The sequence below is a fragment of the Muscardinus avellanarius genome, assembly GCF_963383645.1.
Source record: "Muscardinus avellanarius genome assembly, chromosome: 1".
In the NCBI taxonomy this organism is placed as follows: domain Eukaryota; kingdom Metazoa; phylum Chordata; class Mammalia; order Rodentia; family Gliridae; genus Muscardinus; species Muscardinus avellanarius.
Window position 1 is genome coordinate 76,764,446 of NC_137786.1, and position 25,360 is coordinate 76,789,805.

A 25,360-nucleotide genomic window follows, 5' to 3' on the forward strand; every position below is an offset into this window, starting at 1 on the left:
TGCCAGCGTGATTCAGAGAAGCATGGTGCTGATGTTCTTTTTTGGCAATCAGAAGGACGTCAGCTTTTTAGGAACTGAGTCGATGTGGTGTGCTCCTGTGCTGCCACATTCTATTTGGAGAAATCCTTGGTTTATCTAAATGTCGCACATTTCTTTACTAATCATTACCAATTTTGAGGTGGGAGGGATTGTTAGACTGAACACAGATGGCGGTGATAACTGTATGATAGCTGCACGGTGTCCTTTCACAAATGCTTCGAGAAGACCAACACTACAATGTTAGAACTTCGACATGGGTCCACAGTGTCGCAGTTTTGGAGATTTGTGGATAAATATTGATTTAGAAAGTGACAGTCCAATCCAAATTAGCTAGAGCAAAAAACACACAAAAGTACAAAAATGTAATTGATTCTTTCAGTAACTGAAAATGCCAGGGTCAAGTTAGGTTCAGAAACTGAAGCTAGCCGGGCGTGGTGGCGCATGTTTGTAATCCCCGCGCTTGGGAGGCGGAGACAGGAGCATCGCGCTGGTTCGGAGCCAGCCTCGCTGGCTTAAGAGACCCTGTTTCCAAATAAAAAAATATAAAATAGGTCTGGGAGTGTAGCCCGGAGGTAGAAGGGCTTCCAGGAACCCCAGTACCACCAAAAAGAAAGAAAGAAAGAAAGAAAGAAAGAAAGAAAAAAAAAAGAAACTGAAGCTAGATGATCAAGACATGGCTTCTTTTCTTCTTCTGCCTCTGTCTTCAGCTGGGTTGGCTTTAGTTCTAGAGGAGGGAGGGAGGTAATTGTTTCCAATCATTACAATCCCAAACCAGTGCTAGAGACAATCTAAATCCCGATAGATAAGCTAAAGTCTCAGAATTCTCTCTTCCTGCTTTCATTTGCGACATCTGGATCATTTATCTTTTTGGGGGGGTATCTTGGGAGCCAAAGACCATATCTCAAATACCTTTGTGGCCTCTGATTTCCACAGGGTGCTGACCATGTAGAAGGGGCACTCAATATACAGTCCTTACACCAAGAGGCCAAGCTGCTTTAAAGAAATTAATTTATAATTGAAGAGATATTCAAATATATGTCTTATTATTCTTAATTTTCCTTTTTAAATGTCATATAGTCTACTAATTTTAATTTTTTGGTGCATTTATTGGTGCACATATCACAGTGAAATTCAAAGTAGTACATTCGTATATGCACATAGCATTTCTTGATATGTTTTCCCCAGCATACTCCTCTCTCCCCGTATATGGCAGTGTGATTGGTAGTGATAAATTCATATACAAACATTATACGAATCTTTCTTTTCTTGAAGAATTAGGTGACATATTGAATGAATTGAATATGATTACTAACATTCAAGAACCTGAGACTTTGCATCTATATGTTATCAAGAAAATCAAACCCCATAGTATAATTCAGGAAATAAGAAGAGAGTAATCTCAAACTTGTGTCAACTTAAGAAAATAAGAGCTCTATTAATAGCTGAGAGATTCATTGGCAGGAATAGGGAGTTGTGAGAAGAACATAGATAACAGAATTTGAATATTGAAGGATCATGCCATTACTGAGAGGAGGAAGGGTGTCAGCGATGCTGAATTTATTCTCTCACAATTGCGATTGGGTCAGAATTATGCATGTTATGATTTTTAAACATATGTTTAAAATTCACTTTATAGAGGAATTTAAAATGAGTGATCTGATGGGGCGTGTAAAATATTTATTAACTGTAGTAAAATAAGTGACCTGAAATATTTGTCTATTAGTTGTACCTTGTTTACAGAACTTAATAAAAAATTAGGACAGTTCCAAACACTACATTTTTAGTGTGAAGAAGAAAAATGCACCTAGTTACTCTAAGAAAGAGACGATTCAGCTTCTGTGTAATTATGCCTGTCTTCTAATGGAAATGTCATTTTCAAAGCTTTTTCTCATCCTTTAATTTCTATTGAATGCCAACTTTGCCCAAATAACTTTTCTTACAATGTGAAAAGATGAAAGCAAAGGAGATGCAATTATCAGTGATATCACACAATTGGAGGGGCTTCCAATCATGCTTGTTTGTTCATTTTGCATAATCTCAAAACTCATTCATGTGGGCCAATTTAAAATGAATTTACTGACTTCAGCAAAGGATCTTGGAGCTCTAATTGCCTGGGAAATTGTAAGAATGCAGGATTTGAGTTCATTTGTCCTAGCATTAAAAGATGCTGTTAAATATTTCAAGTACTCAAGAGAACCTTAGTGTCACTTAAAAACACATAATGTTTATTGGATTAATAAGGTGCAAACTTTTAAGAGACTTATAATTATGAGTTTTATGGCAGTCTTGGTTATTTTGCATTGAAGTATTTGAATGCTTGGAAAAAAGTAGGATAAGCAACCCACCATATTATTCATGATAGAAATGTGTGATTTGTAGAAATAAAATGTAAGAAGCTGTGTTAGTGGGTTTCTGGGTAGAGGCTGGCAATGGACTCCAGGATTCAAATCCTGCCTAACCACTTAGCTAAATGACAGTGCATATTAACTAACCTCTCCATGCCCTGGTTTCTATAGCCATAAATGGGATTATGGTGCTCTAACCCTCACAGAGATGTGAAGGGATTAAATGCATTAATGTGTTAAGTACCTAAAACAACACTAAGCATTTGCTGTTATGATTATTCTCTGTAATGATTACATTTTCTAGGATGCATGAAATCTTAAAATGCAAGTTCAGAATAGGTAGTAAAACAGATGAGGCAGTCCATAGTAAGTTCATGCCCATACAATTGAAAAATTCAACCGGGCATGGTGGAACACACTTTTAATTCCAGCATTCTGGAGGTGGATACTGGAAGATCATGCTTTCCGGGCAGCCTCAGCTACTTAACGAGGCTCTTTGCAACTCAATGAGACACTGGTTCAAAAATAAAGAATAAAAAATAGGACAAGGGGTGTAGCTTGAAATGTCCCTGGGTTCTATCAAAAAACAAAAAGTTTAAAAAATAGATCTGGTGGTGTAGCTCAGAGGTATAAAGAATAGCCAGGCGTGGTAGCACACAGGTAATCCCAGCATTCAGGAGGCTGAGACAGGAAGATCACGGTTCGCAGATAGCCTCTGCTACTACTTAGTGAGGCCCTTTGCAACTCAGTGAGATCCTGTTTCAAAAATAAAGAATAAAAAATAGGGCAGGGGGTGTAGCTTGGAGGTCAAATGCCCCTGGGTCCTATCCCCAGACCTGCAAAAAAAAAAAAAAAAAGTTTAAAAATAGGTCTGGGGGTGTAGCTCAGAGGTAGAATGCCCCTGGGTTCCATCCCTCGTACAGCAAAAATAAATAAATAAATTAGTTAATTAAGTAAATAAAATTGAAAAGTTCAATCATTAAATTAAAGTTACAAATGAGGCTTTCATTATGTCCATTCTAGAACAGTACCTAAACTTTCTCAAATTCTAGAACAGTGTTTTTTTTTTTTTTTCCCCTAAGTGTATTCCAAGGATTAGTTGCTTCGGAATGAAGGAAGGTGATTTGTTTTTAAAATCACAGTAGATAAGCCGGGTGTGATGGCGCACACTTGTAATCCCAGCATTTGGGAGGCTGAGACCCGAGGATCGCGGTTCGCGGACAGCCTCAGCTACTTAGTGAGTCCCTCCACAACTCAGTGAGACCCTGTTTCAAAATAAAGAATAAAAAATTGGGCAGGGGGTGTAGCTCAGAGGTCAAATGCCCCTGGGTTCCATCCCCAGACCTGCAAAAATAAATAAATAAATAAATAAATAAATAAATACATCACAGTAGACTGAGGTAGAACTTCCTCTTTTACACATCAGGCCTAAGTTGCTCCCCTCAGACCCCTCCTTTCTGTATTCTTTTCATCATCCCAAAGTCATTTCTTTCCCACTTTGTCATAAGTGGGGTGTGGAATCATTCTGGTTTAGAATCAGTGGTCTTCTCCACTTGTCTCTGGTTTAGCTTGGAAACGCTCTCACCATGGCAAGCATGGGGCAGCACATCTTATCTAGGCTGTGCCTTCATATTCTCTTATCTTTTCCATTCCTTTCTTTCCATGAAGTTTCATTGATTAAAAGTCAGGGAGGAGCTGACAGGGAAGGAAAACTGCTTTACTTCTCCTCTCAGTCTCTTTAGCCTCATGACAAGATTGTTTAAAGGAAAAGGACTGGTGCAAAAAAAAATGTCCTAGTCTTCCAGAATCTCTGTCCCTATTGGCTGATGTCACGTTCTTGGACTCCATCTGAACCCTATTGATGGATTTTGCAGTTGGAAGCATGTGATACATCGCTGAGCAATCTCAGACCACATTGTTTGTATGTACGGGGCTGAGAAAATTGCATTCATACTCTAAAATATATCAAGAATTCTTGCATTTGGTGATTCCTAACTATAAAGCCATGAGTAGCCATGTGGAAATACCACATGTAATTTTATTACTTCTTGGCCAAGGTAAAGATGAATAGCAAGCATTTTGGCTCATAGAGTACGGAGAGCAACTCTCCTTTAAAATTCATGATCTCGTTATGTTCGTGTGACTGATCACATAGATCCATTGGAATCTTAATGATCCGTGAGATAAATTGTTCACATTTTTAGAGGTACATCTACATTACAAAACAGCGCGGCTTTCAAGGGGCCACTACGAAGTTGTGTTTTTGAAAGCACTTGAACCACACAGAGCTAAACACAGGGACAATATTGATGACTCATAAACACACATTGTGAAAAGAAAGCAACAGAAGTTATGGAAAGGAAGAAAATTCACACTTTGCCAAATTTGCTTATTCTAAAACAATCATGGACATTTGCTAAGAAATGGTATTAGTATGTTAGCTAATAAAATGGAAGAAAATTGAGTCTTGGAAGTTTATCTTTTCTTTGAAAGGATTAGCAGTTCCTTGCAGTATAAAAAAACAAGACAAAACAACAATTACCCCCCCCCCAGAAAAAGAAAAACTCAAGACAAATTAAAAAAGGAGTAGACACCAACGAAGAAATCTCTTCATTGTTAAAGCTTTAGCTTCACCTGTTTTAATTTTGGCTGCTATTTTACAGTTTCATCTGTGGAAAGATGGAGTTTAATTTTCTATTTATTTGCTTTTGGCAATTGCCTTACTTATCTGCTTTTAAATTGTTTTTCCATTTATCTGCTTAAATTTTTCTTAAATTAAGTATGAGTATTAATGTCTTGCAATAAACTAAATTTAATAAGGTTTACCTAAAGCGCCATATTGATATAGAAGCTAATTTTAAAAAGTAATCACAAAAGCAAAAGGAGAACCATAAAGAGAGATCAAGACTTTTCACTCACGTCTGCCATCACACATTCCAGTTGGGTGGCTTCATACTTGATGTATTTATGTTTGAACTGTTAACTGACTCTTCACTTTATACTTACATCTGTAGACAACAAAATGTAATGAAAATATATTAACTGAGGTTAATGAAGATTTTTTTTCCTTTTTCTCCGTAGGGATGCCCTCTGCATCTTTACTCATACAACTTCTTTCAGTTTTACTCCTCACTTTTGTATTTGGAGAAACAGAAATAAGGTTTGCTGGGCAAACAGAATTTGTTGTTAATGAAACAAGTACTACAGTTATTCGTCTTATCATCGAAAGGATAGGAGAGCCGGCAAATGTCACTGCAATTGTGTCGGTAAGAGAGTATCATAGTTCTATCTTTACAAAATGGATATGAAATGTCTTAGTTTCAATGGCAAGAGTTGTTTGTTTGCTTTTTTTTTTTTTTTTACTGCCTGGGGTTTTGAGTACGAGTTTCATTATGATAAATGGGTTGTAGATAACACAATTTCATTTATATGTCTTATGAGTGTGTAGAGTAATCCACTGTAACCATGTGCTATCCTACTGGTCTCTCTCATTTATCTAAAGTCCTTTGGTTTTCTATGTTCTCTCTAATTTCCACATATGAAAGAAAACTTATCAAGCCTGGCATGGTGGCGCACGCTTGTAATCCCCGCGCTTGGGAGGCAGAGATAGGATCCCGCAGGTTTGAAGCCAGCCGCGCGTGCTGGCTTAGGAGACCCTGTTTCCAAATAAAAATGTAAAAATAGGTCTGGAAGTGTAGCCCGGAGGTAGAAGGGCTTCCAGGAACCCCAGTACCGCCAGTTGTTAGTACTCGTGCATATTTTATGTTTTTGTAAAATATATGCATTTTGTACATATTATATCTTTTTGTACATATTTTTTTTTTTTTTGGTGGTGGTAATGGGGTTCCTAGAAGCCCTTCTACCTCTGGGCTACACTCCCAGACCTATTTTTATAATTTTTTATTTGGAAACAGGGTCTCTTAAGCCAGCAGGTCAGCCTCCCAACCAGTGCGCTCCTCCTGCCTCTGCCTCCCAAGCGCGGGGATTACAAGCGTGCGCCACCGCTCGCGGCTACATATGTTTTTGTACTGCTGTAAATGTCAGTGCCACTTGATTAATGCTTTTCCTCTTGGTCGCTCCAATTAGCATCTATTTTTCTTGTCCTAATTCTGTGTCAAGTAAGAATGTCCAATATTTTGTGTTCAACAGTTGTATGGAGAAGACACGGGCGACTTCTTCGACACCTATGCTGCAGTTTTTATACCTGCTGAAGAAACAAACAGGACCGCGTACATAGCAGTGTGTGACGATGACCTTCCAGAGCCGGATGAAACTTTCATTTTTCACTTAACATTGCAGGCAAGTCCTTCTTTCTCAATTAACCTCAAACTCAGAGCAATACTGCAACACTTAAAATCAGTTTATCTAAGCATAAACCAGCTGATGTAACTGATAGTGATTTTCATATGAGTCAGACCTGACAATCTCCTGGGGAATCCCATGGTCTAGGTATCCCTCAGACAATTCTCTTTAGAAGACTCTACCACCAGTGTTTGACTCAGAAATTCATCTGACTCAGAAATTGCCATGACAGATGCTCCAGAAAACCTCCTCTTTCTCTTGACCTATTTCTTCTTTATTCCTCCTCTATAAGTAGATGCACAAAGAATGACCATGACTTTTGTGTTCAAAGGAGGATACAAAAAGCAAACATGGAAGTGTGAGGGGGACCTGGGTCTTAGAATATACTCAGAATACTTCTGAGCAGTGTATGTGCTGGGGGGACTGGAATAGCTTAAGAATTAATGAGGCAATGACTGCTAATACCATTCGTGTTAATTTTTCTGAAGCGTGTTGAGGTTTTTTAATAATAATTGTCAGTGTGCTTAACACTGTTGTGAAAATGATACTTGAAATAATTATATAGAGCCAGGTATGGTGGCTTATGTCTGTAATCCTTGGGAAGCTTATGTCTGTAATACTTGGGAAGCAGAGACAGGAGGATTGTGGGTTTGAGGCCAGCCTTGGTGATTTAGCTAGACCCTCAGCAACTTAGCAACACCTTGTTTCAAAATAAAAAATAAAAAGGACTGGGAGTGTAGATTAGAGGTAGAATGCCCTGAATTCAGTCCCTAGTACCCCCCCTTACACACACACACACACACACACACACACACACACACACACACACAGAGAGAGAAACTGTTTCTCTTTTGTAAGTCATTTTATATATTTATAATTAATATTTTGTTTATTTATTTACTTATGGCATACACATCTAGACCTTTTCATTTTTTAAATTTTGAAGTAAGGTCTTGCTAAGTTGCAAAGGGTCTGGAAAAATTGCTAAGGCTGTTTTTTTTTTTTTTTAACCTGTGACTCTCCTGTCTCAGGTTCCCAAGTATTTGGATTATAGGTGGGTGCACCCACACCCAGCTAAAAATAGGCTTTAAAAAAACTCTCATTTGAAACCTGTTTACCATGATGACTTAAATTTGAATATTTTTCTTAATATGCCTATTAAAGCCACATTTTTATTTTAATTCATGTTCTAAATAATTACTAGAAAACAGAAATTCTACTAAAGTTAACCAGTTTTCTTCTAACATTTAATTTATTATTTAATTTTGGACTTATTTTAGAAACCTTCAGCAAGTGTGAAGCTTGGGTGGCCAAGGACCGTTACTGTGACAATATTATCAAATGACAATGCATTTGGAATTATTTCATTTGATATGGTATGTTATAATTTCATGATTCTAATGGTAGCTAGATAGCAGTATTGGAATAACTTCATTTTGTTTTCTCCACTATTTTGTAACTATAGAGTTGATTGTGCAAGGTTTAAAACATGTGGTTTTTGTTATTTAGCTAACCACAACATTCTGGTTGGCCTCAGTAATAACCATAGATGGCTAGCAGCTGTGTGTTTCCTCCCTAGCCCCCTGCTATAAAGCTTATTGGTTTCTGTACTTGGCTTGTTTGCAGTAACTTGCGTGGTGATTGGGTTAATCTGATTGGTCCCTTGTTAGTATAAAAGGTTCTTGCTGCCTGGCCTCAGCATGTCCCTCTAGACAGATTTCTAGACTGAGGGTACTGTCGCTGGCCAGCTAATAAAGGCTTCAATTGGCACATTCCCTCGGACCTTCGCATCTCTTATTTTTCGCTAAACTTGCATACAATGGTATATTAAATATTTGATTATTTTATAATGGTAGCAGCAGCATCCTATCATTTTTTTTTGCTTAAGCAAAATTTGACATTAACGCCACCTCTGTCCCATGTTCTGTACACATCCCATTTGTTTTACTGAAGATTTTTGCAAATTTTGGAGGCTTCTCTGATTATGGTCCTCACTTGTCATAATTTCTTTTTGCTGATCATTCTATCTGACTCAGGTGTAACTGCAATTGCTGATCTCTAGCTCCGATGTTTATGCAATGCCTTTTGCTGGATTCCCCCAAATTCCACTTAAAGAAAGCATTGGCTCCTGAAAGAATACTGGAAAAACCTACAGTGAAATTTACAACGAAACAGCCAGCATTCTAGCTCTTATTATAGCATTATACCTCTCCCTCCTCATCTACCCTTATGGCATGTTTCAACATCTGGCGTTGTCACTCATTCTCTGTGTCAGTGATCATGCCCTGAAGAGCTTCAGCAGTTGTCTAGCTTTTGATCACTAACTGACCGAGTGCCGGGCAGTAAGGCTGAGTGGTCGTCACGCTGAGTTACTGTATTAATCTGGAGGTGTAACTCACTTCTGAGACCTCTTGGGCTCCTGAGAACATTATAATTTTTCATCTTTCAGCTATTAGATTCCTTAGAATCTATTAGAATCCTTAGAACCTATTAGATTCCTTGGAACAGATGGTTGGTGGGGGAACCAGGACAAGAACCTCCGTATTATTTAAAAAATTTCCAGCATTTTATTAGCTATAATTTATGATACTAAGAATACCATATTCTTAAGGATATGCAATGCATATAGATTTGCCTGTAGAAATATAGTATTTATTTTTGAATTTTAATTTATTTTTACACTTTTATTGGTGCATGATAGTCTCACATCATAATGTACTTCATTGTAATAGTAACATACATGCACATGAAATTTAGTATTTCTAAAGTAAGTTTTCGCCACCCTAACTCTGATTAATCAGTGCTGTATTGTCTTTGCTTTTCCCCAAAGCCGTCATCAATCACAGTGAGCGAGCCCAGGGGCAGAAACGAGTCCGTGCCTCTTACTCTCATCAGGGAAAAGGGAACCTATGGAATGGTCACTGTGACTTTCGAGGTAAGTTTACTTTGAAATTATTTAAAATGAATCCACATTAGATGACTACAGTTTTAAAATTCAGAGCCCTTTGTATAATAAACCTAATAAATACTTAATAAAAGATAAATACTTTTTCTATTTATAAATATCATGGTTCATATAATTTTTTCTTGTTGCTTGCATGTATCATGTTTACATAATATACAGTGCTCATTGGTTGCAGGGACACATGCCTGTAATCCTACTACTTGGAAAGCTGAGACAGGAGGATCTCAGATTTGAGGCCAGCCTCAGCAATTTAGTAAGACTCTTGGCAACTTAGCGAGATCCTGTTTTAAAATAAAAAATAAAAAGAGCTGGGGATGTAGCTTGGAAGAAAATGGTTTTGGATTCAATCCCCAGCATCAAAAAAAAAAAAAAAAAATCAATGCATCATTTCAAATATGGGGTAATAATATATCATGAAATATAATAATAATGTTAACTCTGTATAATTCATAAAAATTTTATGATGAGCATTTTCAAGGATATCTATTTTAAAAGCATTCATGGACTACTTGGGTTTCTAGAAAATTACTTAATATGTAGTCTACTCCATTTTTCAAGAGATACTTGGTGGGTGCTGTTCATAAGTTTCCTACACCATGAAGATGTATGGGTGTTACAGGATGTGGCATAAATGAGACAGGCTGTGGGTGAGGGGCATCTCTCAGGTCCTGCTAGAATCATTTATTTTATTGCTTACTGACCATTGTGTAACTGCCCGGCTGTTCTATGAGATTCACCTTTGCATTTTTAGCACAACTAATGTTTGTGTTTTTATAAGGTCTGAAACTGATCAAATATTTTCAACACTCAGAGTATTAGAAACTTTTGATGCCAGTTTCTATCTTCGTTATTAATTATAACATCAATAGAGAGGTTACTTGGTGTTATATAACATAATTTTTAAAAAAACTTTTTATTAGTGTGTTGTAATTGTATACCATAGTGAGATTCAAAGTGATACATCTATACATGTATGTATTATTATATACATATATAGTCTTTTCTTTCCTGCACAACCTCCAACTCCCTCCCTCCCCATGCCTTCTAGTGAGATCATAGTGATAAATTTATGTTTGCAGGTAACGTCATTTAGTCTATTTCCTTTCTTAAATCTCCTTTTTCCCTCTGCTCCTCTGTTGTCTATTCCCCTCCCACTATTCTACTAGTCTCTCCCCTCATTTCCATAAGGTCCCCTTTCCTTTCTATTTTCTCTCCAACTTCCACATCTGAAATAGAACATTTTCTGAGTTTGGCATGCTGCTCTCCACTTCCATCCATTATTACTGCAAATAACATAATTTTGTTCTTTTTTATGACTTAGTAAAACTCCATCATGTGTATATATCACATATTCTTTATCCATTCATCTGTTGACTGGCACCTAGATTGGTTTCATAGCCTTCCTTGTGCTGCTATAAACATGGGTATGCACATATGCATGTACTAGAGTATTTTGACTTTCATTCTTTTGGAAAGATACCAAGTAGTGATATAGCTGGGTCATATGGCGGTTCCATTCCTAGTCTTTTAAGGAGACCCATACTGATCTCTGTAGAAGCTGTACAATATACAATGCCACCAACAGTGTTTATTTTATTTATTTGTTTATTTATTTATTTATTTTTATTTTTTATAAGTGGAACATATTGAGAGTGGTGTACATTTACATTGTGCTTCATGCCCTTCCCCCTCCCTTTCCCTCTCCCCCAATAGAGAGCGTCCAGGTTAATCGTGTTGTATTTATGCTTACACATATTCGTATGTAGCTCCTCCATTGAACAACCTCAGCTTTCTTCCTCTCCTATCCTTCCGTTTAAGCTTTGCTGAGATTTCCCCTCCATCATCTGGAGTCCCTCTGGTATTACCACTACTCCCTAGCTTGAACATATTAGAGAAAACATATGTCCCTTCTCTTTCTGTGCTTGACTAATCTCACTTAACATAATGTTCTCTAGTTCTTCCATCTTCTTGCAAATGCTATTATTTTATTTTTCAACCTAAAGAAATCAGTTGCTTTTCTCTATGCCAGCAATGAATCCACAACGAAAGAAATAAAGAAAACTATTCCATTTACTATAACCTCTAAACAGTGTTTAAATGTTCCTTTTTTTCCCCACATCCATGACAGCATTGCTTAGTGTGTGTGTGTGTGTGTGTGTGTGTGTGTGTGTGTGTGTGTGTGTGTGTATATTGCGGTACTGGGGATGGAATCCAGGGGCATTCTACATTCGAGTGACACCCCAGCTCTATTTTTTATATTCTTTATTTTGAAACAGAGTCTCACTGAGTTGCAAAGGCCTCACTGAGTAGCTAAGGCTCTTTGCAAACCGTGATCCTCCTGTTTCAGCCTCCCAAATGCTGGGATTACAAGCATGTGCCACCATGCCTGGCTTATTGTTTTTATCTATCTATCTATCTATCTATCTCTATATATAGATATATATCTATATCTATCTACCTATCTCTCTCTCTCTCTCCATATATATATATAATTTTTTTGTGCTTTTGGGGATGGGACCCAGGGGCATTTGACCTCCGAGCTACAGCCTCTGCCCTATTTTTTATTCTTTATGTTTTAAACAGGGTCTCACTAAGTTGCAGAGGGCTCACTAACTGGCTGAGGCTGTCCGCGAACTGTGATCCTCCAGTCTCAGCCTCCCTAATGCTGGGATTACAAGCATGTGCCCCCCACGCCTGGCTTTTGTTTATATTTTTGATGATTGCTTTTCTAGCTGGAGTTTTTTTATATATTTGTTGGCAAGTTGTATTTCTTCTCTATTAAGTTCAATTGCTCATGTTTTGGTGTTAAATTTTGGGTTCTTTAGGTATTTTAGATGTTAGTCTAAAATTATAAGGGTAACTAGCAAAGGTTTTCTCCTTTTTTTATAGGCTTTCTCTTCACTTTCTTAATTGTATTATTATGCTCATTTAAAGATGAGGAAAATGCCACACGGAGTTGTAACATACCTTGCCTAAGGTCACACAGCCAGTAGTGGAACTGATACTTGCTTCCATTTCTTGAAGGAACTCACTATTTTGAATACCCTCCCTTGCAAGAAGAAATATTTATAGTTTTCCCCTCAGGTTTAATATAAGTGTTGAGAAAAGTTAAAAATATTTTAGAAACCACATAGCTTAATATAATTATAGTGAAGATGTATAATTACATTATAGACCCTGACTTAATTAGAAGGGCAGGCTTACAGAGAGGTTCATATAATTTTTGCTAATTATCTTTAAGTAAATTTTAGGTTTTTGTCAGCTGACATCACAAAAATGATTTCCTGGTCTTGTGAAATATTTCATATTGATTGGTGGCACTGTGTACTTCTTTGCAGGTAGAAGGTGGCCCAAACCCCCCTGAAGAAGATTTGAGTCCTGTTAGAGGAAATATCTCCTTTCTACCTGGCAGAGCAACAGTGACTTATAACTTGACAGTCCTTGATGATGAGGTGGGACAGTGGTAAATACTTAGAGAGGAGACAAGAACTCTGTGTTTATTGACATGTTAGAAATCTCTATAAAGTGTTAGCTTAAATTCAGTATTTGAAATTATTTAAGAATAATCTTTTAGAGAGCTTTTGTATTGTGGCTGTGTTTTCTTTTTGCCACTGTGGCAAAAAGCCTGAGAAAAACAACTTCAAGGAGAAAAGATTTATTTTGGCTCATGGTTTCAGTCCATGGTCAACTGATTCTATTGCTAGGGGCTTGTGCAGCCGCCATAACACTGGCCAAGTAGGCTTTAAGGAGCTGTTTGAGGATATAGTTTGTTAATATTTACCTTATTTAGTTCAAAATAAATTGTACATGTAAGGCTGAGAGTAGAGCTCTAACGTGTTTGCTTATCATGTACTAGGTCCTGGGTTTAATCCCCAGCACTGCAATAATAAAATGGGCATCTAAAAATTGACAAACCTAACTCTAACCAACAACCACACAAAATGTAAAATTTGAAGTATTTTGCAAGCTCTGATGATTGATTTTTATTGGTCAATGTAGGTTTGAATGGAAATAGTGTTATTTACCTAGGATAACAATTTTACTAGAAAAGCAAAAACAAAATAATTCTATTGCAGTGGATGTTTTTGTTTAGAGATTTTTAAATGTTCATAGTCATAGGAAGAGTTTTCTTTTCCCATTTCAGGTTGAAGCTACCAAAAATTTAGATACATGATTCAACTAGTTTAATTGCCAAACAAAAACTGAATTTGAATGATGATGTACAAGACTGTTCCCCATAAGCAAGGCAAGAGAAAACTCTTAGAATCCAAGTAATGTCAGAGAAGTAAAAACAGGGAATCAATAATTCCTCTTCCAAAATCATGTACCAAATCACAAAAATCTCAGAAAAAAGAAATGCATTTGAAAGCTTTATTAGAAAAGAAGCATTTTCGCAGTAAAATGCAGTATTTGCTTAGTATTGACAATTCTAGTATATGTAAATCTGGAAGCCAAGAAAACTTTTTTTTTTTTTCAGTACTGGGGCTGGAACCCAGGGGCATTCTACCTCCGAGCTACTCCCCCAGCACTATTTTTTATTCTTTATTTTGAAACAAGGTCTTACTGAGTTGCAAAGGGACCCACTAAGTAACTGAAGCTGTCTGGGAATCATGATCCTCCTCTCTCAGCCTCCTGGATGGTGGGATTACAAGTATTTGCCACCACACCCGACAACAAAAGCTTCCTATACTGAGATCTCAGGGTATAGAAAAGGTTATAATTTCTGGGAGGGGGAATAATTGATTATATATTTTAGTTGTAAGTTTAAAAGATCTTAATCAAATCAACTTCTTTTGAGATAAGTCCCTGTACTTAAGTTATATTGTTATTGATGGGAGTAAAATATTGCATTTTTTAACTCTAATTTATGAAACAGAATTTGTAGTGAATAAGCTCAAATAGCAGTGGGAAATGACCCCAGGATTTTTATGCAGTTATATAAAAAAAGTTTTCATTTTAACAATGTCAGCATTTTGCCATAGTAGTAAAGTAACCTATAGCTCCTTTTCTAGAGAAGCATGATGTATATTTTGGAAGTCATATGATTTGCATTACATATTTACTGTTCAATTATGAATTATGTAGAGAATCCAGAATAATCCACATGTGGAAAATGAATAATTTTCATATTTAATATACTTTACCAGATTCTTAGATACCGACTTGATCAGATTGATAAGAATTTATATCCATATTTGCTATGTAATCTTGATAGTTATCTACAGTCTGATCAAAATTAAGGACTTATCTATACTTCATTAACTCTTAACACCATTGCTTCATTAACTTTTTTGTTCTTTTCTAAACTAGATTATTTACTATGGGAAAATATTTTAGTAAATGGAGATTTAGACAAGAAATTCAGTTTGCTCCTTTCAATTAAGGATTTTTCATTTCTATGTAATTACTTTGAAACATAATGACTTCTTATTTTGTTATTTTTATAAATTAAAAAAATTATTGGTGCACTGTAGTTGTAAATCTTAATGGAGTACAAGATGGTAGAGGCATACGTGAACATATCACCCATTTAGCCCTTTCCCAGTTCCTGTCCATTTCCTTCCTCTCCCTCCTTCTCATGTTTGACATAGTGATATGACTTTGATATGTTTGTTAAGGTACATCATGTACATTAAGGAATTTCCCTCTTTCCCCCTCTCATCCCCCTCAATTGGGTTGCCTTATTTGCTCATCTATAGTTTCTCCTTTTTCTAGAGTTCCTCCTATCATCCATTTTTTTTCTAGTTCCCCATATTGGGGAAGGGCATTTGATTTCTTATTTTTTGTGACTAATCTCACTTAGCATAATATTCTCCAGTTTCATCCATTTCCCTGTAAATGACATAATTATGTTTTTCTTTATGGCTGAGTAAAATTCCATTGTGTACATATCCCACAGTTTTTTAATCCATTCATCTGTTGATGGACATCTTGGCTGGTTCCATAGTTTGCCAATGGTGAATTGTGCAGCTATGAGTAAAGATATGCATACATTAGTTTAATAGTTTGGTTTCTATTCTTTTGGGTAGACACCCAGAAGTGGTATTGCTGGATCATATGGTAAGTTGGTTTCCATTCTTCTGAGGATCCTCCATACTGTTTTCCAAAGTGGTTGCACTATTTTGCAATCCCACCAACAATGTATTAGAGTTCCCATTTCTTCACATCCTTGCCAGCATTTTTTAGACATTGTATTTTTGCATATTTGTTAGCTGTTGATGTTTTGCTTTATTGATGTGTTCCTTTTCCAGATACCAGAAAATGATGAAGTATTTTTGATTCTCCTGAAAAATTTAGAAGGAGGAGCGGAGATAAACACCTCTAGAAATTCAGTTGAGATCATTATTAAGAAAAATGATGGTCCTGTGAGATTTGTTCAGAGTGTTTATTTGGTACCTGAGGAAGACCACATACTCATAATTCCAGTGGTTCGTGGAAAGGATAACAGTGGAAATCTGATTGGATCTGATGAATATGAAGTTTCAATCAAATATACAGTTATAACTGGGAATTCAACAGCACATGCCCAGCAAAATTTAGACTTCATTGATCTTCAGCCAAACACAACAATTGTTTTTCCACCTTTTATTCATGAAGCACACCTGAAATTTCAAATAGTTGATGATGAAATACCAGAGATTGCTGAATCATTTCACATTATGTTACTAAAGGATACCTTACAGGGAGATGCCGTATTAATAGGTCCTTCTATAGTACAAGTCACCATTAAGCCAAATGACAAACCTCATGGCGTCCTTTCCTTCAACAGTATCTTGTTTGAAAGGCCAGTTATAATTGACGAAGATACAACATTAAGGTATGATTTGTTTTAAAGTTATTGCTATAATTATTTTAATATATTATTACATTTAATTTTTGTGGTGTTGGACACAATGATAAACAGTTAGGAGTGTGAATCATTTTCTCTACTAGGACTTCACTGTAAATGAAATCATATTATGGTAGTTTCCTAGGGCACATGCACATATCTACTCCATCATGAGAAAAAACTGATATTTTTGTGAAGAATTCTGTTTTTATCAGTATCTGATGGCCAACTTGACATTGGCAAACCCTATCTAAGAGAAATAGAATGTATGATGACATGACAATATCTATTCCTTTTGAACAATTCTAGATTTGAAGACATTACAGTGGTTAGAAATGGCGGCACCCACGGGAATGTTTCTGTGAACTGGGTTTTGACGCGCAACAGCAGCGATTCCTTACCAGTGACAGCAGATATCAGACCAAGTTCTGGAGTTCTCCATTTCACACAAGGGCAGATGGTGGCCTCAATTCCTCTTACTATTGTTAATGATGATGTCCCAGAAGAGGCTGAAGCTTATCTACTTACAATTCTGCCTCATACCATACAAGGAGGTGCTGAAGTGAGCGAGCCGGCGGAGGTAGAGCCCCTAATGTGCCTTACTCCTGTGCAGATTTCTACATTGCAGAAGAGCCAATGAATTTGACCAAAGAGATCAAATTTGTGTTTAGTTCAGAGTGACAGAGCCAGGCATGGTGGCACACGCTTGTAATCCCAGCGCTTGGGAGGCTGAGACAGGAGGATCGCACATGTTCAAAGCCAGCCTCAGCTACTTAGTGAGGCTCTCAGCAACTTAGTGAGACCCTGTTTCCAAATAAAGTATAAAACAGGTCTGGGAGTGTAGCCTGGAGGTAGAAAGGCCCCTGGGTTCCACCCATGGTACCACAAAACAACAACAACAACAACAATAAAACAGAGTGATAGGAAGAATACCAACTTTGGAAATGACAGTTGCTTTTCTTGCTCAACACTGACTATTCTGTAAATAAACATTCTACATTTATTTATTTATTTATTTATTTATTTATTTATTTATTCATTGCTAGTGTTCAAACACAGGGGCTTATGCATTTTAGAAAATGCTCTACCACAAAGCTATATTCCTAGCCCTGATATTTTCTTTAAAAATTTTTATAAGTTATAATTTAGAAAAGTTTTCAGATATGTTTTTGCTTTCTTACATTTTAGATATGATATATAAATATTACAATTCAAAAGAGTCTAGAGTATATACAAGTCGATAGCCTCAGATGTCAGCATTGTACACTTTAATGTTTTGTCTTTTTATCTGCAGCTTTTGTTCTACATTCAGGATAGTGATGATGTTTATGGCCTAATAACATTTTTTCCTATGGAAAACCAGAAGATCGAAAGCAGTCCAGGGGAACGCTATTTATCCTTGAGTTTTACAAGACTAGGAGGAACTAAAGGAGACTTGAGGATGCTTTATTCTGCATTATACATTCCAGCTGGAGTTGTGGACCCTATGCGAGCAAAAGATGGCATCTTGAACACATCCAGGAGAAACAGTCTTATGTTTCCAGAACATAAGACCCAAGTTACCACGAAATTACCAATAAGAAATGATGCATTCCTTCAAAATGGGGCCCACTTTCTAATACAGGTACTTTAATTATTGAAATAATCAGTTTGGTTAAACTGCAAGTATACTTATCTATGTAAGGGAGCTAGATAACAGTTATCTTTCTCTCATTTATGTTTTAGATTATTTTTGATATTTAAAATTATTTAGGGAGCCCAAAGAAAGTCTATGCCTGCTCCCAAGTTATATAAATTTGAATAAGACAAGGGTTCTTTTCAATTAATTTATTAATGAAAATTGGTATTCTAATCAGGTGTTATTTAAAGCATATCAGATGTAAAATGCAAATTAGATTGTAGTGGATGACATGGTGGAGTTATTTAACAGATCTGTAAGGGGAGGACAGGAGATAAAGATTCTCGATTTTTTTTTAGTTGATTTGGGACAGTGTGACAAAAATGAGGTTTGTGGAATAAATATGTTTTCACAAAAGGTATTACAGGAAAGGAGTTTCAGAAATAAAAAAGAAATATGAAATATTTTTCTTTTAACTAATATACCCCATAATCTACTTATTTACCAATTATCTGGAGATGAAATCTCTGCACTTTCAGTTATTAAATAAGAAGGAATAGTATCCTAAAATATAACCTTTTATCTTTTCTCTCTTATCCCTCAATATCCGTTCACCTAAATATTATTTTTAATGTTGATATTAATATAGCTACACTCATTTATGATGTTATGTTTTCCATGCATTTGAAAATGGTTGGTACTAGAAATTAGCAATAGAGTTTGATTTTCATTTTTTGATTATTCAAATAAATTTAATACAAAACTAGGTAAAATGGACCAATAAAGATAAAATCTTATATCACCATACATTTTCCACTTGAAGTATGTATCAAATGAAATATCATATTTCATTAATTTCTTTGAATAATGTCATATTTAAATTTGTTTCATAGTTTTACCTAGACTTTTGTGATTTATTATTGCTTTTTCTGGAGTTTCTGTTTCTGTTTTCTTTCTTTACGTGTATGTGTGTGTGTGTGTGTGTGTGTGTGTGTGTGTGTATGTGTGTGTGTGTGTTACTGGGGATTACACCCAGGGCCAATATACCCATGAGCTACACTCAGCCCTTTTTATTATTTTACTTGGAAATAGGGTTTTGCTAAGTTCTGAGGGTCTTGCTAAGCTGTTGAGGTTGTCCTCGAATTTATGATCCTCCTGTCTCAGTCTCTCATATACTGACACTACTGGTGTGGGTCACCACATCTGGTTTACCTGTCACCTTTCTGGACACCATCCTCTGTGTCTTTGAGCCTTCCAGCCAGCACTCCTTCCATCTGCATAGAATGTTGAGGTTTGCTATACTAACTGTTCTTTATGCTTCTGTTATCTGCTGTCTCAGATGATGCTTACTGAACCCCTGAATTTTCTTGGTTTTCTGCTTTTCCTTTTTTGGACCATGTTTTAGTTTTGGTGCAATCCATCTTTCTTCAAATACACGTAGAGAAAGGGTACGTGCAAGGTAAACTTCCTGTGTTTATGAGCAGCTGATAATGTAAACTTTTTACAATTGATTATTTGGCTTGATAGACATTTCTAGATTAGAATAATTTCTTCATCTGCACTTGGAAGGTATTGCTTAGCTTCCAGAGTTGTTGAAGAGAAATTCAAAGGTAAGAAAATAATGTACCCTTTGATAACTCGCCGATTATCTCTGAAAGCATACCATCACTTCTCCTAGTGGTCCTACATCCCACCTCACTCAGCACTCAGGGGAACAGTGCTTTCTTTCTGAGCACTCTGGTCTTGAGCTAAACTTTTGCTCATGTCTGTGCTCTGTACATTTATGCGAACTCTTGGCCAAGAGGCCTAGTTGAAGGCCTGGTATGGAGGTGAATAATTTGCCGATACTTGGTGGACAGGTAGTTGTGCCTACCCAGAGGGAAACCTTTCCATCTACCCTCATGTTGTTTCCAGTGATAGACAATCTTGACCTTTATTATTTTTCTGGATCTCCTCTACATGGAATAACTTTGCTATATTGTATACTTCCTATGAGGATAATCCACTCTCTGCTGAACACCTGGGTTTCTTGGGGTTGATAGGTACATGGAACACAGCTTCATTCACAGTTGGCTTGCTTTCTCCCTTGGGCTGTGGAATGGTCATGTGAGACGACTGGCCAGGTGGCAGGGTGTCTGGATCTGTGAAGAGGGATCGAGCAAGGGGCCAGGCCGGGACCAAGGCCTCGTTCAACAAGAAGTTGAAACAACTAGACCCTGCCACCAGAACACACTTAGACATATGTTTAGAAATTTAAGAAAAATGACCTTAAGTTTGCCTTTATAAAAAATGGGTCATAACTTATTTTTTTCAAAGCTAATTCTGCTAATTCCAGCTGTTGACATTTAGGGATATAACTTGCTCAAAGGAGTTTCAGACTGAATGGACAGTGTTTTATTTTATTTTTGAAGGCTTTTGTCTGTCTTCTCTCCTCTTGGTGTCCTGTGGCTCCAGAACATTCTCATTAATATCTGTTCAGTGTATTTGCCCCTGGTATTCTCCGTATTCATTTCTCCCTTCTGTGTGATTCTCATGTCACAAAGTTTACAAGTCATATGAAAATAAGTTTAAAACAAATGAAATGAAACAAATATTTTACACTGTTGCTTTTGTTTTCAGGGAGTCTTGGGCATCCTGGCAATTCGGGGGCAGGTGCACTATTGTGAAATGAATGAGAATCAATGATGCAGAAGTGTTTTGAAGTTGAATGAACCCAGGAGAATTATACCTCCGCACTATACTTACAGCTCTTTTTATTTTGAAACAGGGTCTTGCTAGGTTATTAAGAGTCTTGATACATTGTGAAGGCTGGTCTTGAACCTGTGATCCTCCAGTCTCAGCCTCTCAAGTACTGGGATTACAGATATGTGCCATGGCACTTAGATAATAGAACTCATTTTTATGACACTTTTAATCTTTTAAAAATAGCCAATAGTTCTTTCAAAGTAACTAGCCAATAGTTCTTTCAAAGTAACTGTTAATAATTCAATGTAAACTAATCTTCATTAAGAACCTTCAGAAGGTCAAATATTGCCATAGCTATTTCACTTCAGTATTCTCTATAAACATGACAAAATTCATTTTTGATGACACTTGAAACAAACAAAAAAAATGAAGACGGACGAGATATCTGGTTTTTGGTGACCTTGGGTTAGAAAGTTGCTTGCAGCACTAATTCCAGACTTAGTTCTTTACTTCTCTATTCAGTTAAAGGACAAAAGCCTTACTTACAGTGAAGTTAATGCAACATTTGTTTAGGAGAGAAAAGGCGTGATTAGTCTCTGCCACAATTCCTTAAGGTTAAGCAGCTGTGGACTCTGGAGGACTGCTGGGGAGAAGGTTGTGTCCTTCCCATAGTACACAATGAATGTGCTACTCCAGAATAGGAAGCATCAGACTGCATGGAAAGCTGAATGGAACTGAAGAAAGGAGAATCTGACACATGTGCTTCTCATTCTCTAGTTAGCCTGTGAGCTAAATACATTAGTCTGAGATACAACTTTTGGCAAGCATGGGGATACCAATGTGCTGTCCCAGTAATAAATTATCGGAAAGCAAAGAACATTTCTTAATGAATGAATGGAGTAGTCTGATTTAACAGATGCTGAAGGAATCTAGACAGAAAAGGCTTACAGACTATGAAATAGGCGATGCTGATGCAAAGCCAACATTTCTCTTTGCATCAGTTCATTTAATAATTTTCTGTATTATTTGTATTTCTAAAAAGATCTCTAGAATTAACTCTTTAACTTTTTAAATAAATGAAACTAAAACCCCACTTATTTTCTGCCATTCTTTTTAGAAAGCTTTTAGTAGGAATATATTGAGTATCTTGCTTTGATATTTTAGACAGCACTAAGAGTTTAGCCTTTTGTGCCCATACGGGAAGACAGATGTTTACATACACATGGCCAGTGTATTTTAGGAAAATCCTTGCCTCCAAGCAATGTACATTCTTATTTTTATATTTCATTGAAACATCTGTATTTTATCTATTTATTCTTTATTCTATTTTGTAGGATAAATATAGAAACATGGATAGTGTGTGTATGTGTGTGTATGTATATTCCTTTTCTTGAGAAAGATGGTCAATAATATGGTTTTAACTATATATTTATCTTTACATTTGATTTATTTTATAATTTAAATGCAGCATATTAAGGAATCATGTTTTATTTTACTTGGCTTAATCTGTATATCAATACTTGACAAAATTAGTCAGTCTAAATTTTTTTTTTACTCAAATGAGTACCCAACTAAATATGGCCTTTTTTATGTTTTTCACCTATACTTACTTTTCAAAGCAAAATAATACGTGATATTTTAATAAGGCATTTATCTTTGCCCTTTTAAATGTATGCTATTGATCATAAAAAGTATATGGGAGATAAGTACCAGTTCTGTTCTTTGGGGGAAAATCAACCCAAATCACAAATCTCTCCTAGCACTTATTTAGTGCCATCATTTAAACAATGCAAAACATAACAGAGGGCTTTGCAGAGTGGAAGATACATGATGTTTCATTAAGTTTAAAATTGCATTTTAAATTACAATTCTTATGACTTTGCAGTCCTGTAATGATTCTATATTCCTATACCTCGCAAGCAAACCCTGGAGGGATTGGTAACTTATATTGTGAAAAGATTAAATCCATAGATGAGAAAATAAGATGACCCAACTGTGGGGGATGAAACAGGGAATAGGGAAATTCCCTAACGTACATGATGTACATTAACAAACATATCAAAGTCAATCACGAAGCCAAACATGGGAAGAAGGGAAGGGGAAGGGAGTAAGAATTGGGTAAGGGCTAATTGTGATATGTGCATGTATGCCTCTACAATCTTGTATTCCATTAAGGTATCCAACTACAATACATCAATAAAAAATATAAAAAAGACACAAAAGAAACCACTAGAGAAAAGAAAAAAAGATTGAGTCCGTAAGATACATGAGATTTGTGATTTATTAGGATTCCTGTAGAGCTCAGTTTGTGTTGGAGGGGTGAATTGGCAATTATTCACCCTGCTGTGGTTTCAGGTCTATGTCACATATGGGAAAACTCCTGAGAAGATACAGATCCTTAAATACTATAGGTGTGTTAGGAAGTAAAAGTCTGAAACACATAAGATGATGATGAATAAGAAATTATAACGTTTATAATTAAATTCTAGTTTAATTAGGGAAGCAGTAGAGCTTCAGAAAGATACAAAATGAAGGGCCCAGGGAACCCAAGGGTGTTCAGCTGATTTGTAAGAGTGGACATTTTTGTGTTAGTGGGAATGGGAAGGGAGGGCTCTTTAGATGAAGAGTTACTCATAGAGCAAAGTTACTCCAGTGTCATCTTCACTAATCACAGGGACATTATAGGTCACATATGCATCTCTTTACACATGAAGATGCATTGAGTTACAAGTGGAGTCTCTGATACTGGATATTGTACTGCAGGGAAGGGGAGTGGGTGCTTGGAAGGATGGGGCTGCAGAAGAGAGGCATGGGCTGAGGATGGTTCTCTGGGATTTGGCTTTAAAAAGTAGTTAGATGTTGGTGAAAAGAAGGAAGAGCAAGTGGGGGGTACTGGTTGTTGATGGTAGTAGTGAGGAGAAGGGACAAGTGATTTCTCTTTGGTCATTCTATCTGTAAGGTGTATGTGTGTGACCTGCCTGTGATATCCAATGGCACTTGGTTATAGTTATTTGGACTATGAAGCAGAGGTTCAAAGATTATTAAGGAGATTGTATGAAATTATAAGATAATTAATTCAGGAAGAACCCTGTGGAACAGTAATAACTGGGGAGCAGAAAAGGCTCATGGCACATGTGAAGGAGATTAAAAAAGGATGGGGAATGGGATTGGAGGAGAATGGAATTGTCAAGCTATTGGTGACCTTTATCCTTATTTTCTTTGTTATCCCATGCTACTTAAGGATTTTCTTTAATTTATAATCTTATCTGCTCAATAATTACTGATTTTATTACAGTTGGAAAGTGTGGCACTGGTGAACATACTTCCTCCAATCCCACCTGTAAGTCCTAGATTTGGGGAAATCCGAAATATTTCTTTGTTGGTTACACCAGCCATTGCAAATGGAGAAATTGGCTTTATTAGCAGTCTTCCGATCATTTTGCATGAGCCAGAAGACTCCGCTGAGGAAGTGGTAAGTTGGCTCTTTCTCATTGATGGGCCTAATGAGTTTGCATTAATGTACAGACACCATTTTTTTTTATTATATAGCATTTAGACTTAACAGATCTTGAAAAGCTTCACTATTTATGTATGTAATTTGATATAAGTAACTTAAGAATGTGTGATTTCTCTATCTTTTTTTTTACTATATGTAGTAGAATAAAATTAGAATTAATTGTTCCTGGTGAGAGTAGAATATCTATATGTGAGTACATTCAGATAAAGCCATGACATTTGACACAGTTCTAGTGAAACATAAATCTGTTTCTCTCTCTCTCTCTCTCTCTCTCTGTGTGTGTGTGTGTGTGTGTGGTGCTGAGGGTAGAACCTCTGGGCTCTACTCCCAGACCTATTTTATACTTTATTTGGAAACAGGGTCTCAAGTTGCTGAAAGCCTCACTAAGTAGCCAAGGCTGGCTTTGAACCCATGTGATCCTTCTGTCTCAGCCTCCCAAGCGCTGGTATTACAATTGTGTGCCACCTTGCCCGGGTAGCCTTTTTTTTTTCCTTTGAAACACAGTCTTGCTAAGTTACTGTGCACTGGCCTTGAACTTGCAATTCTCTTGTCTCAGCCTCCAAAGCAGTGGGATTACAGACATCACTGTACCTGGCAATAAATCTATTTTTTAGTGGCCAAGTTGTGGCCCACAGGAGTGTTTGACTGCTCTATCTCTGAGCACTCGACATGTTTGCCTTGGGTAGGACTGAAGTGGTAGCCTTGGGTCCTGTGCTTCACACTGGAGGTGATGATGGTGAAATTGTCATATCTGAACTGTAGGAATTTTTAATGTTATATGTATACATACTTTTTTGTACACACACATATTCAGATACAGAGCACCTCCCATCACCTTCAGTTGTATTTTCCCCAAGCCTCTGTCTCTGCTAACCATTCCTGAACCCCAGTCTGCTGGGGTCCCTCTCCAAATGCCTCACACTTAGATTCTATTTAAAGTGAGTTGAGGTTTAGATCAGAAATGAGAAAAGTTGTTATCAAAGCCTCCTGTCAAGCTGGGCGTGGTGGCGCATCCTTGTAATCCCAGCGCTTGGGAGGCTGAGACAGGAGGATTGCGCAG

The 25,360-nt window shown here is 36.8% G+C and overlaps 1 protein-coding gene across 1 annotated transcript in view; it reads left to right on the plus strand.

The window, feature by feature from the left end:
• The window catches only part of ADGRV1 (adhesion G protein-coupled receptor V1), a gene marked incomplete at both ends in the record, with an annotated part of 566,633 nt that overhangs the window by 14,616 nt on the left and 526,657 nt on the right, over positions 1-25,360 (plus strand). Inside the window, 9 exons of the mRNA XM_080707128.1 lie at positions 5,466-5,650; positions 6,534-6,683; positions 7,967-8,062; positions 9,517-9,621; positions 12,990-13,103; positions 15,903-16,468; positions 16,790-17,060; positions 17,775-18,104; positions 24,079-24,255. Of these exons, the coding sequence (XP_080563254.1) occupies positions 5,466-5,650; positions 6,534-6,683; positions 7,967-8,062; positions 9,517-9,621; positions 12,990-13,103; positions 15,903-16,468; positions 16,790-17,060; positions 17,775-18,104; positions 24,079-24,255 (1,994 nt within the window). The remainder of the gene's footprint in view (positions 1-5,465; positions 5,651-6,533; positions 6,684-7,966; positions 8,063-9,516; positions 9,622-12,989; positions 13,104-15,902; positions 16,469-16,789; positions 17,061-17,774; positions 18,105-24,078; positions 24,256-25,360) is intronic.